Source organism: Polyodon spathula, chromosome 29 (assembly GCF_017654505.1).
Source record: "Polyodon spathula isolate WHYD16114869_AA chromosome 29, ASM1765450v1, whole genome shotgun sequence".
Classification (NCBI taxonomy): domain Eukaryota; kingdom Metazoa; phylum Chordata; class Actinopteri; order Acipenseriformes; family Polyodontidae; genus Polyodon; species Polyodon spathula.
The window spans coordinates 8,812,037-8,827,946 of NC_054562.1; the positions used below are offsets into that span (position 1 = coordinate 8,812,037).

General features: G+C 45.5%; 1 protein-coding gene across 1 annotated transcript; it reads right to left on the bottom strand.

The window, feature by feature from the left end:
- On the bottom strand, positions 1–15,682 carry LOC121302410 (glutamine--fructose-6-phosphate aminotransferase [isomerizing] 1-like). The gene is made up of 19 exons (XM_041232367.1): positions 15,608–15,682; positions 13,659–13,766; positions 12,704–12,811; positions 12,268–12,393; positions 11,919–11,977; positions 11,614–11,748; positions 11,029–11,090; positions 10,407–10,486; positions 9,783–9,891; positions 8,945–9,108; positions 7,717–7,812; positions 7,296–7,393; positions 6,554–6,674; positions 5,239–5,396; positions 3,403–3,517; positions 2,604–2,731; positions 2,210–2,377; positions 1,691–1,852; positions 1–1,492 (listed from the first exon to the last, which is right to left on the bottom strand). Exons 1-19 carry the CDS (start codon positions 15,612–15,614, stop codon positions 1,448–1,450), a joined length of 2,049 nt encoding a protein of 682 aa, XP_041088301.1. The 5' UTR covers positions 15,615–15,682; the 3' UTR covers positions 1–1,447.
- Between the last annotated feature and the right edge of the window lie 228 nt (positions 15,683–15,910).

Consider the following 15,910-nt stretch of genomic DNA (forward strand, 5'->3'; position numbering starts at 1 on the left):
AATTAACGTCTCAATCCTGCAATTCTAGGTGATACACAACTTTGACTCACAGCTGTACTTTTGATACAGCTGTAGTTGTACTTGTTTGATTTTCTTTGTTCAGTGAATCAGGGAAGGTTAGAGACACAGACTGCAGCTCCACGGTACAAGCAACAGCAGTAATGACTCCTGGTTCACAGCACAGTGCCAGACTGCACTGCAACTGAAGCCAAACCGCAAGATCATCATCCACACGCAAGAGCGGCTTCATCTTATGGTCCCCCAATCTACAGAAGCAAGACTTGAAACCCACAGCAGACCGAGTTCAGGTTTTGCTGTGAGCTTATTTAGGATCACACAAAAATGTGCACCTGTAAGATCACAGTGAACACCTGGAAAGGCTCGAACTGCTATGCAATGGGAGTCTTATTTATAACCAACACTGCCCTGGGGTTGGCTGCACCCCAAAAACTGAAACCCTAGATCAAAAAAAGCCAGAATGGTCCCACAATCTTATGAAAAAAAGAAAAAAAAACAAAAACAGTAGCTGGAATTAGCCTCCCCACTCGCCAAATTCTTCATTTCACCCGATTCCAGTTCAAATTGTAAACTAGGAGGCACAGATAAAAGGTGCTGCGTCTTCAGTAACACAGCAGATACACATAGAAACGTTGTAACATTCATTTGAGAAGCACGGTGCACTTTAGCGTTCAAAAAAGGCAGCTGCGAAGGGGCCGCAGTTCCTGAGGTGCCACAAACAGGAATGTAACTTCAGGTGCCAGACTACAACGGCTCCTTCCTCTGCTGTTTATGGTACCCAAGGACTGGAGCTGCCAATCCACAGGCAACCTACCAACTAAAAAACCCTCAGATCAGGCAGTAACTAGAACAAGCCAGCAGGAGGCGCTGTCTTGGGCATACCGCATCCTACGAGCGAGGTAAAACGGATGGATAAACTGAAACTTGAGACTCGGCACTTGATTCCGTTACAGGGGCTTACGGTGATAGCCACCAGCTAATCTCAACAAAACAAACAAAGAAGAGCATTCTAGTTTTGCGTTAAAACGTTAGTTACAACCTCAGCTGGACTGGAAATGTTCTCAGGGAAGACCAAAACTCAAGGAAGCTTCAGGATCATTTTCCTGTGACATACAGAGAAAAATAGAAATCCCACTGCTATTGCAACTTTTTTTTTTTGTCAGCACTAAAGAAAGAAGCAACAGCTCCTGAGAATTCCAGGAACGGTTTCCCGACTCTCTCAATGACGACAGTAACAGAATGCAAGACTTTTCTGAAAGGGAATAGAGATTGCACACGCAAGTACAGAGCGTCTAACCATTTCAAACGAGTTGCACTAAAAATTGCCAGGGTACAATAAACATATTAAAAAAAACATGAAAACGGATCTAAATATCTTTTTTTTTTCGTTAACGATGTATTCCAGTCTGGTTTCCAGGTACCGTGGGCTTCACTCCACAGTCACAGACTTGGCCAGGTTTCTTGGGCAGTCAACCTGCGGGGGAAAAACAGAGCTTATCAGTGCTGCACTTGCCGGTTCAGATCAGGGTGGCGAGTTCACATATTTGGATCAAGTATCGAAGTCTTTCACATATAAAGTAGAGGCAATAAAGCAGGGCCGCGCTGACAGCGTGAAATTGCTCGTGACGGAAGACGGGATAGATTAAGTGGTGTTACGAGGCGTGTCACTCACGTCGAAGCCCCGCAGCACAGCCAGGTGGAAGGACAGCAGCTGCAGGGGGATCACACTCAGGACGCCCTGCAGACAGTCCACGCAGTGCGGCACCTTGATCGTCCGGGTTGAGCTCTTGATCGTCTCGTAGTCGTCCTTGTCACAGATCACAATGGGGCGGCCCTGAAGCAGGGACAGGACATGGGTGCGATCTCATTTTGTGGTTTCTTTGACATTATATTATGTTCATAAAAGTTTTGTTTTTGTCTCAATCCTTAATTCTAGGTGATGCAAAACTTTTGGCTGTAGCTGTAGGTCTGGTCCGTCCCCCCCTTTCTCTCAAACACCTTCTTTATTCTCGTGTGGTCTCTCCTGGCTCTCCCTCCCTCCCTCTCTCCTATACCATCTCACCCGTCTCCCTGCAGCCTGTTATGTCACTTGGTCTGGGTGCGGTCTTGCTTGCTGCACTGTGTTCTGACACTTGGGTGTAGGTACGGTCTCTCCCTCTCTCCTGATCTCTCACCACTCCCTCCCTCTCACCTGTCGAGCCGCCACCTGCTGCAGTGCGTTCTGGCACTTGGTGTAGGTGTTGTCCCTCATGATTATCATGATAACTGGCATCAGCTTGTCCACGAGGGCCAGTGGTCCGTGCTTCAGCTCCCCAGCCAGGATACCCTCCGAGTGCATGTAGGTGATCTCCTTGATTTTCTACCGAGCAGAAAGGTATAAATACATATAACAGAAACTAAACTTTCAAAACACAACCCAGTGCATCTACAGTGCAAATCAAAAAAATAAAATAAAGCACAAACGTTTGTTTTATCTTGCGGTATGGATTTTGTAGTTAGGGACACGTCTAAAACATTAAACCCGGATCAGAGTAAACACTGCTATACAATGTAACTGCTGCATATTAAATGCTAAGGTTGCTCACCAGCGCCCCCTCCAGGCAGGTTGCGTAGTGGTAGCCTCGGCCCATGATGAGGACAGACTTCTGCTGGTAGAGCTCCATCGCCAGCTTCTGAATCTCATCATCCAGCGCAAGCACCTCCTTGATCAGGTCTGAGAGAGAGAGAGAGGGAGAGAGAGAGCGAGAGGAGAGGAGAGAATGAGAGAGGGAGAGAGGGAGCGAGAGAGAGAGGGAGCGAGAGGGAGGGAGAGGGAGAGAGAGGAAGAGAGAGAGAGGGATCAGGGCATGAAAATAAGTTTCCACAACCACCTTCTTTCCTTCCTAATAAACCCATAAAATTTAGTACAATAATAATAACAATAATAATAAACTGGTTTAAAAGGCATTTATTGGCTTTGTTACTACTTGTACAGTGGTTCGTTTTTGTACAGGACATCATCATGTGCTACTTATTCACTGCTGACAGTGTACACCAGCTGCAGCAAGCCAGCGTGTAGCCTTGACACTTACTGATGCTTCCTGATTCAATAAAGAAGCAGCAGCACAATCAAGGGACTGACTCGGAACATGTGGAATTAGACTCTACTTTGCCAAAAGGTGCTCCCTGATTTAGTAAGCAGAATGCACACAAACAAACCAACAGCCAAAAGGATAATTACCTCACTGAATGAAACCGGCTGAACATTTAAAAGCAGTACACAAAACCCCAGTGAGAAAACGAGCCTGCGCAGCCCAGCTGCTCTGCTTTGTGTTTTGTGTTTCTCTCACCTGGCAGGACTCGGAGCCCCTGGATGATCTGCTTTGTGCTGTGTGTTTCTCTCACCTGGCAGGACTCGGAGCCCCTGGATGATCTCTCGCCGGCGGGCCTGCATTGAGATCCTGTCATCACACATCAGCAGGGCAAACATGATGAGCGACACAAACTGGCTGGTGTAGGCCTGGAAGAGCACACAAGGCACGCTGGGTAAGACGGGTATACTGGGAGCACTAGCACAAACACAAAGGAGAGGAGCACCCGGGCATCTGTGGTTCATCATGCAGGGGTCTGTCCTCCTTTTCATTTCAATGGGCTCTGTGATGTCATATCTCAGAACGCCTGTTGTAATGCTGAATTCATATAGGTCGTGTTGCGCAGGCTCTAACTGCAAGTGAAATCTGTAACACACGCCACACGGTTTCAGCAGACAGAACTTATGCTCTCAGTAACCCATGCAAAAGAATGTAGATCGACAGAATTGGGTTCAGTGGTTTGCTATGTATGAATCTATAGTTTCTGAATCCCCAGCTGTGTGTAACAAAGTGTGTGGTCAGGCATCACAAACAGGTTCCTAATGTCCCGACTGCACTGCACTCCTCAATTCAAGGCAATTACAAGTTGTGCTCCATCAGAAAGAGCCTTCTGATAGCATGCAGAACAAAGCACTAGCTTAGGGAGTTCAGCTTGGCAGGGAACAAACAGCCACTCCCAAAACGAGACATTAAAAAAATGCAGACTCGCTCCAGGAAAATTCAACACGTACTTCTGGAAAGGAATTTTATTACATACTTCACCCCAAACTTTATGCATTTATAATTTTATTAGCAGTCCTTGTGCGCACACACACGCATACTGGGGCGAGCCCATTCCCTCTCCCCCCCCGCTCTCCTTCTCACACTTGGTTTGCTTGTCTGTCACTTCGAACTGAACCCCCAGACCTCCGTTTAGCCAAAAGTTTAAAAACTGCTCATTAAAACGATACATGAGTGGGAATGTAACCTTCTATAAAAAATATAGCGTTGACTACACGGTGCTTCATGCAGGGTTAATTCAGGGAAAGTTACATTTTTGCTTCACTATATGTGCATTATAAAGAGGGAGTTATTTTACTTTGTATTTTAGTCAGATGTGTGTTATGCTCCCCCCAACCCCTCCCTAGTTTATAACGCTTTTTGGTAACAACGTGTGTCCCCCAAGACATGCGTTATAATGAGGGAGCACTACTTCTAATTATACAAAATCATGCTAGTATGTAAACTGGCTCCAGCTGAGCAAACTCTAGTGCCTGATATCAGTGTCAGCACATCTGGAGAGGGGTGGGGTTGCAGTGACCTCACAGCTGGATTCAGGGTGCTTTGCTCTGGGGTAAAGCCTGATCCAGCCATAACGTCAGCCCATCAACGCGTCCACTTTAGCTAGACTACATAAGGATTCAACATGAACTGTTTTTTTTACTGAAAATGAAATACAAATGGGCTTGGATAGATAGATAGATAGATAGACAGGATGAGTTTATTGGTATGCTGATTTGACTGGAGTTATCTTTCTTGTGCTGTATGAGAGCGGTCTGCAGTTCTGAGTGGAGTTCTCTCTTAGACCTGCATACAGCTCTGCAGTGCTAAAAGAGGTGACTCCCAAGAACACACGCCCCAGTGAGAACACTAAAGGATAACTGATCTATCATTTTAAACATCTGATCACAAGCAGTACTGCCAAAAAGAATCTTAGGAATAATACCAACTTTAGTCAAAACTCCGAGAGGAGTAGAAGTGTCCGCCAATGCCTTTTTAAAAAGGCATCAATCGTTCAGAAGGGAAGTAGCGCACGCGAGGGGAAACAGGAGCGGTTACACCGGTACAAAACTAAAAGAGGGCGATCGCCTCTCCATCCCCGCCCCCTCACCTTGGTGCTGGCGACCCCGATCTCCGGGCCGGCGTTGATGTGCACCCCGCAGTCCGTCTCCCTGGAGATGGAGCTGCCCACCGTGTTGGTGACCCCAACAGTGAGCGCGCCCCTCTCCTTACAGTACCGCAGAGCCATGAGGCTGTCTGCCGTCTCGCCTAGAGAGGGGTTGAAACAGAATTACAGGGAGCAGTTACACAGGTACCCCCCCTCACCACCACACACACACACAGAGTCGTGTATGTCTATCTTTATGCAAACCTTGCATGGATTTTTTAATCTAAACTCCAGGTGGGGCATGAGCAAGTACTAAAAAAAAAACTAGTTTAATGGTACTAACAGCAACCAAGCTAACAAATAAGTAAGTAAACAGAAATACAGTTAGTATAAAATACCACAACCCAAAAGAGTAAGAACCGAATAGTTTAGGCTGAAACAGATACAAATCTAACAATGCCATCACAGGGGCTATGTCAGCTAGTGCTGAACAGGCTCTTTGTGTTGTTACTGTGCGGTGCTGCCTGCATGCACGGCCTGGATATTACTGTGAGACTGCAAGCAGAGAATCGCTCGGATTGCTCCATCGCCACTGAAACGGCAGCGATGTTTCAGGGCTGATCAGAAATCACTGAGCAGGGTCTGGTTGTCATTAGCGTGCCTGCGAGTGCTGGCACAGCCTTGTGGCACACAGCCAGGGCAGCTATACATTCTGGGTACGGTTTCCAAATAAAACACAGGAAGATAGCAGAGTTACCGACGGCCAGCCGCCAGCATCCCAGCTTTCATCCGGACTACAAAATGATATTCTGATTCTAATTTACTCATCAAAACAAACAAAATCTCAAGAGCTAGTAAGAGAGAAGGTCTAAAACTTCAGAGTTTATAGAAAGTTACCAAGATATGATAAAGATATGAAGTAGAAGAAAACGGTACAGCTATGGTCAAACGTTCTGCATCGCCTAGAATTTTAGTACTGAAACGATTATAAATCAAAAGAAAACTACAAAATGAGATCACAAAAGTCTAACCGAAACCAGTATTTCATGTTAGCTTTCAAAATGTCAAATTTTTTAATTGTTGTTTTTTTTTTCTTAAGTATGTGGAAAACTACAAAGCGGCGTGCAATTCAATATGTTAAAGTAATAGGGCAGTTTTATTTGCCTTTATGAAGCAAAATTTGTTAATTATGATAACGCCAACACTGAACAAGGGTCATCTGCCTTGGCGTGGGCCAAACCCGAGCTCGCGGTGAAGAAACAGCCCTCACTAAAGCGGAGGCATGATGGGGTGGAACTGGGAGGAGGGACTCTCTTACCCGACTGGCTGATGAAGAAGCACACATCGTCCCTGAAGACGGGCGTGTTCCTGTCCATGAAGTCACTGGCCAGCTCCACCATGACAGGGAGCTCTGTCAGCTCCTCCAGCACCTGCCGTGTCTGAGGAGAGAGAGGGGGAGAGGATGAGAGATAGGAGGAGAGAGAGGGGAGTCAAACAGGGATCCAGACCACAGGAAAACAGATAGACGTGACTGTATGGGTTACAGAAAAGGACGGAATTAAGACTGCCATTGCACAGCACTTTGATCTGTTCCAGGTTTTACTAAGAGTTTAACAAAACACACCTGGGCATGTTACCTATACACTGGGGCTGATCAAGCGCCTAGTAAAACCTGGAATCTGTGAAACTGCTATGCAATAGGAGTCTCATTTCCATAACGCACAGTCTGTCTCATGCCACTTAAATCTCCCTTGTAACGTATATTTATTCTGTACAACTCCCTGTCTGTCCTGTGTTTATCTATATCTCAATGTATAGGTAACCAGCTCAGGTGTATCTCATTAAACTCATAGTAAAAAAAAAAAAAAAAAAACAGAGGAATAGATCAAATTGGGAGTCTTATTTCCATCCCTGCGGAAATAGAAAAGAGCAAGACGGAGAGATAGGGGTGTAGCTTTAAAGGAGATTCAGACAGGCAGTTTCGGGTTTTGCAGTTAGGAGATAAGGCATGCATGCAGGGACGGCGAGGGCACTGCCAGTGCAGTATAAAGAGGACTCACCGCCACTCCTGCGTGGTAGCTGGTTCCACAGGCGATGAGGATGAGGCGTCGACAACGCTGGATCTCTTTGATGTGATCCTTCAGCCCGCCCAGGATCACTAGGCAAGCCAATCACAACGCAGGGATTTCAGACCGAGCCAATAGCAAAAAAAAAAAAACAATAATGCCATACTAAAAAACTTTTAAACCATGCTTGGCTCATTCCATGTTTTTGTGGGTACCAGGGATTTAGAAAGACAAATATAAACTTAACACATTAATATCTGAATACGTTGCTTTAGTATTTCTAAATGTAGTGCTACTGAATGTTTAATAATTATAGATGGAGAGCAGGGAATGCGAAGAATCGCAGTTGTTTTTTTTTTTTTTTGCCGATAGGCTATGATGTTTTCGTTACAATCACCACCACGTGAAGGTGTACCTGTGTTTTCGTCGAAGTTGACTCGTCCCCTCATAGTGTTCACCACGGACTCTGGCTGCTCGAAGATTTCCTTCTGCATGAAGGAGCTGAAATTACCTGTGGAGAAGCAGAGATAGCTAGGAATACGCACGCGCACGGACTTATCAGGCTCCACACGCAACCCAGGTCACAGAATTCAGCATCTCATGACAAACGCGTTCATAAATTCAATAAAAAAAAAAAAAAAAAAAAAAAATCAGACAAGCCACTCTCAAGATATAGCCTTCGACAGCTTAGCCAACCAAGCGCTAGTGTCCAGTCAGTACCTGTGACATGCAGACCAACGCAACAAGTCAAGTTACCATTAGATTACGGCTGAGCAGATTCTGATGCTATTTACTTCATCCGGTCTGCGCGATTAAGAACGGGAGCGCAGAAAAACGAAAGTGTTGACGGTCCCTTAAGTGTACGCTTGTACCTCCCCAGCATCAGCGTCCTAGCGAGCAGGCTTTAAATTGATGTATGCAATCCTCGTAGTACAACAGTGACCCCTGCTGACGGTAGAGGTGCATCTCTCCCTCACTCTCCTATTCAATCCCAGCTCAAAAGAATACATAACTGTGGTCGCTTGCAGTCAAACCCTGAGAGCAGTGGTTTTCGTTCTGCAGCTGACCTGTTTTTTATTAGCAATACTGACTATATAAACCACAGCTGTAAATTACAGGGCCTGTCGGGGGAGACAACCACTCTTTTACCCAATATTGGTTTTATGAACAAGCTCGCCTTACAGTCAGGGCATTCCTTACGCATGACAGCGAGAGAACTCGATAGCAGAGCTGATCCCAGTCCCAGCCAACGCGCGGGGGGGAGGGGGGGGTCTTGAAAGATCGCCAGCTCCCCGCCTCACCCCTCACCCCTAGGATCTCTTAAACCTTTCAGATTACATTTGGCTATAATCTAAAAACTACTGACTTAATACAAATTCCTGCCCTGTATCTGATAGCCCCTGCACCACAGAGATAACACAGGCATAAACAAATAAGATAGCTGCTTCCGCATCCAGTGCTCAAAGAATCACAGACATTTGCAGAGATGTTATAGTAATAAAATAATGACTTGGATCGCATTATTGAGGAGTTTGGTGATAAAACGAGTGATCAGGAGAGGATTTATCAGTATGCACGTCTATAAAGAGGTATGTGAAAAAATACAGTGAAGACGTTGTGAGCGCGCATTAGCCGGTCCCCACCCTTCATGATCTGCTGCAGCTCCAGCTGCAGGGTCTGGATGGCTCGTGCCGGGTGATCCCCCACGATGCGTTTGATCCGGTGGATGGAGAGACGCCCCTCTGACACGGCGGCCACGTCATCATCCTCCAGGAAGATCACTTGGTTTGTGTGCTCAATCACAGCGCTGCAGACAGAGAGACAGCATGAGGGTGCTAACACCAACCCATCACTTACACACATTTCACCAGAGTAAAAAACAAAAGCGTAACAAAGCACAGTGAAGCGAGGTATGGTAAAACATACTGGGGGTGGGGGGGGGAGCTAGACTATGGTAAATGCATAGTACAGCTTTGGGAGAAGCATGTTAAAAACTGCAAAAACACTGGTAAACTTTTAGAAGTGCATCGTGCTGGAAGAGCAGTTTGTTCGTGTGTCCAGAAAAAGGAAGAGAGAGAGTTTGTGTTGTGTCTGTGCATAGCGCTGCTTTATTTAAAAAAAAAAAAAAAAAACGCTTTTTAAAAGAAAAGCAAATCTTACATGTCTCCCCAAAAGAGTCTTAATTTTATTTTATTTTTTTAACAGTGCAAAAGCAAACACACACATACACACACGGTTGTAAGAACAAGGTTTTATTTATTAGGGCAGAATCCAGTCTATTTTTTGACCAAATGTTCCTTGCGTTTTAGATCATACTACAATACTTCACCTGGTAGGCTGTTTCACTTACAACTGAAGAGGTGATGAGAACCTCACCAAAGACACACACACACAGAGTCGCACCACTATCTCTTCGTAATAACACACACACAGTCGCATCGTTAACCTCTTAGAAACGACACAAGCACAGAAGCTTGTTACCTGGCATCCGAGGCAAAGTAATACTCCACGCCCTTCTCGTCGATGGGGAAGAGGCAGGTGGTGCTGTCCACTCGGGGCAGGGCGCTGCAGCCCTTCTTGTCTTTCCCTGCTGGAGTGAAAACGCACAACCAGAATCAGAGGAGAAGAAAACATTTAAAAAAACGGGGTTGGACTGAGAATCTGTGGTGTTTGCAATTGACGTAAGGACATTTAGAGCTTCGATTTTCAAAACCTGCGTTGAACTGTCAAAACAGCGACTGCATGCAGACCTACTGGATACAGCACATCTGTCTGTTGGGATTAGGCTGGAGATTGAGAGAAGGCTGGGGGGGGACAAGTTGCAGAAACCCCTTGCCATGACCCTATCTCAAATGTATATACTTTTGCAAAACTATATAGAGTAGACCCAGATCCTGAAGAGATACAGCCATCTAAAAATGTATTTGGATCAGACATCAAGATTATTTATACAGTTTGGTTGTTCGTATTTATAATATAGAATAGGGTGCCGTATCATACAACCTGATCTCAACACCACTCAGAAGCGTCCAGAAAGCCCACTAGTGTCAAAGACACTCAAGGTGTGGATATCAGCCTGTTTCCTATACGATTTGCTATATTTACCTGTACGATAGAGGATGGGGATGTGGTCTGTAGATAGCTTGTGTGCACTATGCACTCCAATCAGCAGGGGGCCCCCTCTCCTACAGAAACACACTTTCCAATGAGACCAGAGGCCAAAGGCATGAAATTGCGTCAGGGGCAGCTTGCATACCAACACATCACAGGAGTCAAGGGGATGCAAGTGTGTGTGTGCGTTTAATTACAGCAGTTAAATCATTACTCTGTACAGGGACAACACACAACGTAAAAGTCCCACAGAAACACGGCAATAACCTGGCAAAAAAAATTAGCCTAGTGTCACATTTTATGGCAATTACAAAACTAGAAAGAAAGAAAAATATAGATAAGTCAAATTGCACTTGACATTAAGACCATGATCAGTTTGGCCTATTGTGCAAGGATGTAGATAAGACTCCTATTGCAAGGCAGTTTTACCCATTCCAGGTTTTAATACAAGCTTAATCACAATGTCTAGGTAACAAGCTCATGTGTGTCTTATTAAACTCCTAGTAAAACCAGGAATGGATCAATGGGATGTCTTATTGCCACCCCTGTTGTGAAAGTGCAGGAAGGTTGGGTGATGAAATGGCCTTGTGTGTTACAGCAGTATCAGTGACTATACCTGGTTCCCACAGCCTCTCCTGGGAAATGGATGCTTTTAAACACCAGGACGAAAGCTCCCTCCTGAAGAATCACAAACAAAACAAAACAAAACACAAGAAAACAGAAACGTCACTCAAGACAAAAAATATCAAAGCTTAAAACTAACTGTGGATCTCCTGAACCTTTAGCGCCTAGCTTCCAACGTTCTGTTGACTTGATTAGGACTGTTAATCTCATCCTCTTTTAAAAAGCAATCAATCACAACAATCGATTCACATACCTTTAGTCTCATATGAATTGCGGTAATAGACCGCTTCAACACTATTTAAAATTAAGATGTTAATCATTTCATCTTTAAACTGGTTAAAGCCACTAGTAAGAACATAAAGTAATAACTGAGCTCAGGGATGTCCCGCTGCATAGCAGTTCAGTCCATTCCTGGACTTACTAGGAATTTAATAATCACTCCTTCGCTTGTTACCTATACACTGGGGCGAATCAACCTTGTAGTAAAACCTGGAATGGATGAAACTGCTGTGCAATGGGAGTCTTATTCCCATCCCTGAAGCTGTAATTCTGTAGTACAGGTACCCCAGCGACGTACCAGCTGCTGAGTCACTCTCTCCACCAGCGTGATGAAGCTGATATCATCGCTCTCTCGATTGTCGTACATGTACTTGACCAGCTTGGCGATGGTCTCTGTGTCGGTCTCGGACTCAAACTCATAGCCTTTGCTCTCCTGCAGCACAAGACGGACACAGGCAGTCAAACACAGGACCGGGATGCAGCAGGCACAATTTGAAAAAGGAACAGGAAAAATGATACAATTTCATAAAATGTCATGGTCGTGAACACAATAAAACCAGGATTACAATCGCTCCCCCGCCCCGCCCCTCACACAGTACTCACCAGAAACTGTCTCAGGTCTTTATAGTTGGTAATGATCCCATTGTGGATCACAATGAATTCTGTTGAAAAAAAAAAAAAAACTTATTAAAATCCTACATTGCACCTCGAGAGTGTGAATGTGCGATTGTGTGCCACTTGTTCCACTGTTACAGACAGATCTGTCTGTATGCGCGTCTGTGTGCCTGTGTGTGAAACCGTTGCTTGCGCTGCAATGCACCCTCCTGGCACAGTGGACAGGCAGTGAGTGTGCGAGAGCGTGTTCAGTGTTACCCGCTGTGTATATCGGTGTAACTGGGGTGGGTTGTAACCGCGCTGGTCGGCGAGCGTGCGTGTCGCTGCTAATCCTCACCGTTGTTTTTGTCAGAGCGTTGCGGGTGGCAGTTGACAGGGTTCGGCTCCCCGTGAGTGGCCCAGCGAGTGTGAGCGATCCCCAGGTGAATATCGAACTCCACGTCCATATCCAAGTCCTGCTGCTCTGAGAGGGAGAGAGACACAGGCAGACAGACAGTGAGCGTGAGAGCCTGCCTGTGAAGAAGCAACGATCCACTGCACAACACCATTATATAAGCATTGTATACAGCAAACCCTGGCACTGATGGGATACTGTCAAATGAAATGTCTTTGTATCAGTTTAAATTTGTCTACACTGCTTAATTATTCATGTTCATTATGAAAATAAAAATCGACAGATAAAACTGAAACCAGCTTCACCTGCCATCATATTACTGACACAAATAGTGTTGAAAAAAAAGGGAGAAAAATCAAGCCAAGCCGTGGATCCTTACTGTTGATCTCCTCGTCCAGCGCCTTGACTTTGCCCTGTTTTTTGATCAGCTGGATCGACTTGCCGTTCTTCTGCCAGTCCTTGCTGTTCCCTCCATCGATCCCCACACCTGCCGGAAAGACAGCGAGAGAATGAGAGTTACTATAAGGGAGGGGGTTAACCCATCCACACCACTAACCAGGGACAAATACTTAAACAACAAAACAAAACAAAAAACACTGCCTCACATGTATTCAGAGGCAAAAAAAAGGAACAGACTTCTTTATTCGCTCTTATTTCGAATTTTTACAAAATGTAAAACATTCTTTATCATGCCAGGGGTGGAAATGAGACTTCCACGGATTTGACTTGATCCACTCCGGGTTTTACTAGGAGTTTAATAAGACGTTTAATAAAGCTTGTCACCTATACACTGCTACTAATCAAGCTAACTTTAAAACCTGGAATGGGTGCAACAGAAGTCTTATTTCCATCCCTGCATGCAGTCTGCAATAAAGAATACTCATTGTACTGTACAGAGGAGGGTTTCTCGGTTTCATTATGATGGGGTAAACTTCACCTCTGAGAATTTTTTTTTTTTTTTTTTTTTTTTACTGCATTAAAAATCAGGGTGTCGAATGATTTCCTGCTGGTCACGTGCGAGGCTTGGTGGTACCATAGTTAAAGGAAGGGCTTGTTACCAGGAGGTTCCCAGTTCAATCCCAGCTCCTCAGCCACTGACTCCACTGTGTGTGACCCTGTGTGACCTCCTTGTGCACCGTCCCTTCTGATGAGACGCAAAACCGAGCTCCTATTGTAAGCGACTCTGCAGCAGCAACAGTTGTGATGCATAGCTCACCCCCTAGTCTGTGTAAGTCGCTTTGGATAAATGACTAATTCATTAATAATACTCTATAGGGAGGTACCAGGAGCGCCCTTCTATTTTAACCTGTAGAGAACGCCGCTGGCTGCCTCACCTGCAGAATCATACCCGCGGTACTCGAGTCGCCGAAGCCCCTTCAGCAAGACCTCCAAGATCTCCCTGCGAGTGCGCGGGACGTGGTAATTCAGGTAGGCAAAGATTCCTGAGAGAGACAGACAGACAGAGGTGGGGCATGGTCAGGCTTACTAGACCACAGTCACATTCACATAAGACATCTCAACTTCATCAGACATCGGGCGTACTGCACACACTCTTTCTAGCTAGCTGTGACAAAAGGCCACATTTTAGGCTGGGTTTAGTTGGTGCTACGCTGGAAGATCTTTAATATCTGTACCTGCTGTAGCTCAACAAATCACACCCACGCTTCCAGGAGCATCAAAACATAATCCCAAACTTAAACTGCAACTTTACCCTATAGCCTTTGACCTACTCTCAAGCACTAAATCACTATCAAATAGTTTAAACTGTTCTCTACATGCAACAGATCATACAGTAAAAATAATCTTCATGTGATCAGGTTTTGATCGCATACAGTAATGCTATTTATGGATTTGACTGATGATGTTTGGAATCCATGGAATTTGATTACATCATTTGCATTGCAAACCAAAAAAAAAATAATAATAATCATTTTGAGAAAATGCAAACGTTACTCAGAGCTCAGAGTCGGTAACATTTCCTCCCAAGAGCGCAAACAAAAAATGAAATCGACCCCAACCTGTCGGTACATTTTAAACCCTGTTTCGTGCCAAACCTCATTGCAAAAATCAGAAAGTTAGCATCATGGTATCTGTGGGACACAGGCATCCCTTGTCCCTTCGATGGTGAAGGTGTTTCATGCAACCAGCGCCATCCCTCTGAAGCAGGAAATTGTGCTGAACTGGGAGGTGGTTTTGTGACGTGAGCAAGTCAAGAACCTCGTTTCACGGGTACCCGGGGGCGAGAGGCACAAAGGGCTAGGGAATCACATCACTGCGCTACCTACCTTCAAAACCCCTTTTAATGAAGTGGGAAGCTGATACAAAATGCAAGGTAGCAGTAATAATAATAATAATAATAATAATAATAATAATAGAGTCAGATGAACAGTCAATCAGTAAAGTTTCCATACAACTGAGTCACAAACTAAAAACTACCTGAAATTCTTAAACTAACTCCCAACTGTACAGGGTGTAACCGCTGGCACAATCACCACTTCTCAACTACAGCTTTCACAAACGCCAGCTGTGTCTGCTTAACAACAAGAACCACACAATTCAGGGAGAGCAACAACACCCCCACAGCACAGCAAGGGACCCCCAGCGCCTTACCTATACAGGGGGCGGGGGGGCTAATCAAGCACATAGTGAAACCTGGAACGGGTGAAACTGTAATCTCATCGCTGTAATTACCACAGGACTGGCACAGAGTCACGCGTGTCCGTTTTTTACCCACACAGAGCCCGCACTGTTCACGTTTGACCGGCTAGTACTGAAGCGATACTGTGCGCCACAGTGCAGCTTTTAAAAAATGACCGGGAGTCTGTACACAGTTACGATAATTTTGTACACCGACCCAGCACTGAAATGATAGTACAGCGGGACCTGAGATCTGTAATATAAATGAATTATAAACACAACAAGGCATGTTATCACGGCAACGTCCTCTCTGAATGCGCACATGTCGGCCGGCGACACATACTGTAAAACGCATTTCACTTTTACACAGAAACACGCCTTCCTCAGCTCAGTTTAACATCACGCCCAGCAGACGACGCTATCACCATGTTTATTATTAAAAGGTGATGTTTTGCACGGCCAGTACAGTGTCCGACACCATAGGGATTGGAGATGCGCATTTATCGCTGGAGAGGCCGACTCGCGTACCTAACTCAACGAGAGCCTCGTTAGCCTGCCTTGTGCAGATCTCTAGCTTCTATACAGAGTAAATAAATAAATATACAGGCTGTTGTTGTTACTCATTGCTTAGTTTCCTCATACTCACCACACATCACTGCGCTCGTATCTCCGCTGCGTCTCAGCTCCTTCTCCAGAGCAGACCTGTGCGGCGCGCCACGCCCCCTCCCTTCCTCGCTCTCTGATTGGACGGGACCGGCGAACCCGCCCCTTCGGGCCTCCCTGATTGGAGCGGCCGTGGTCAGCGGCGTTACCTGCAGACGATGGCGCTCCAGACGTGGCAGCAGGGTGAGATATGCGGATGTGTGTGATCGAGCAGCGTGGCTGATCCAGAGAGCCGCTGCGGGCCGTGCAACGATTTACAGATATTAGCAAAACTTACACAGTGCGA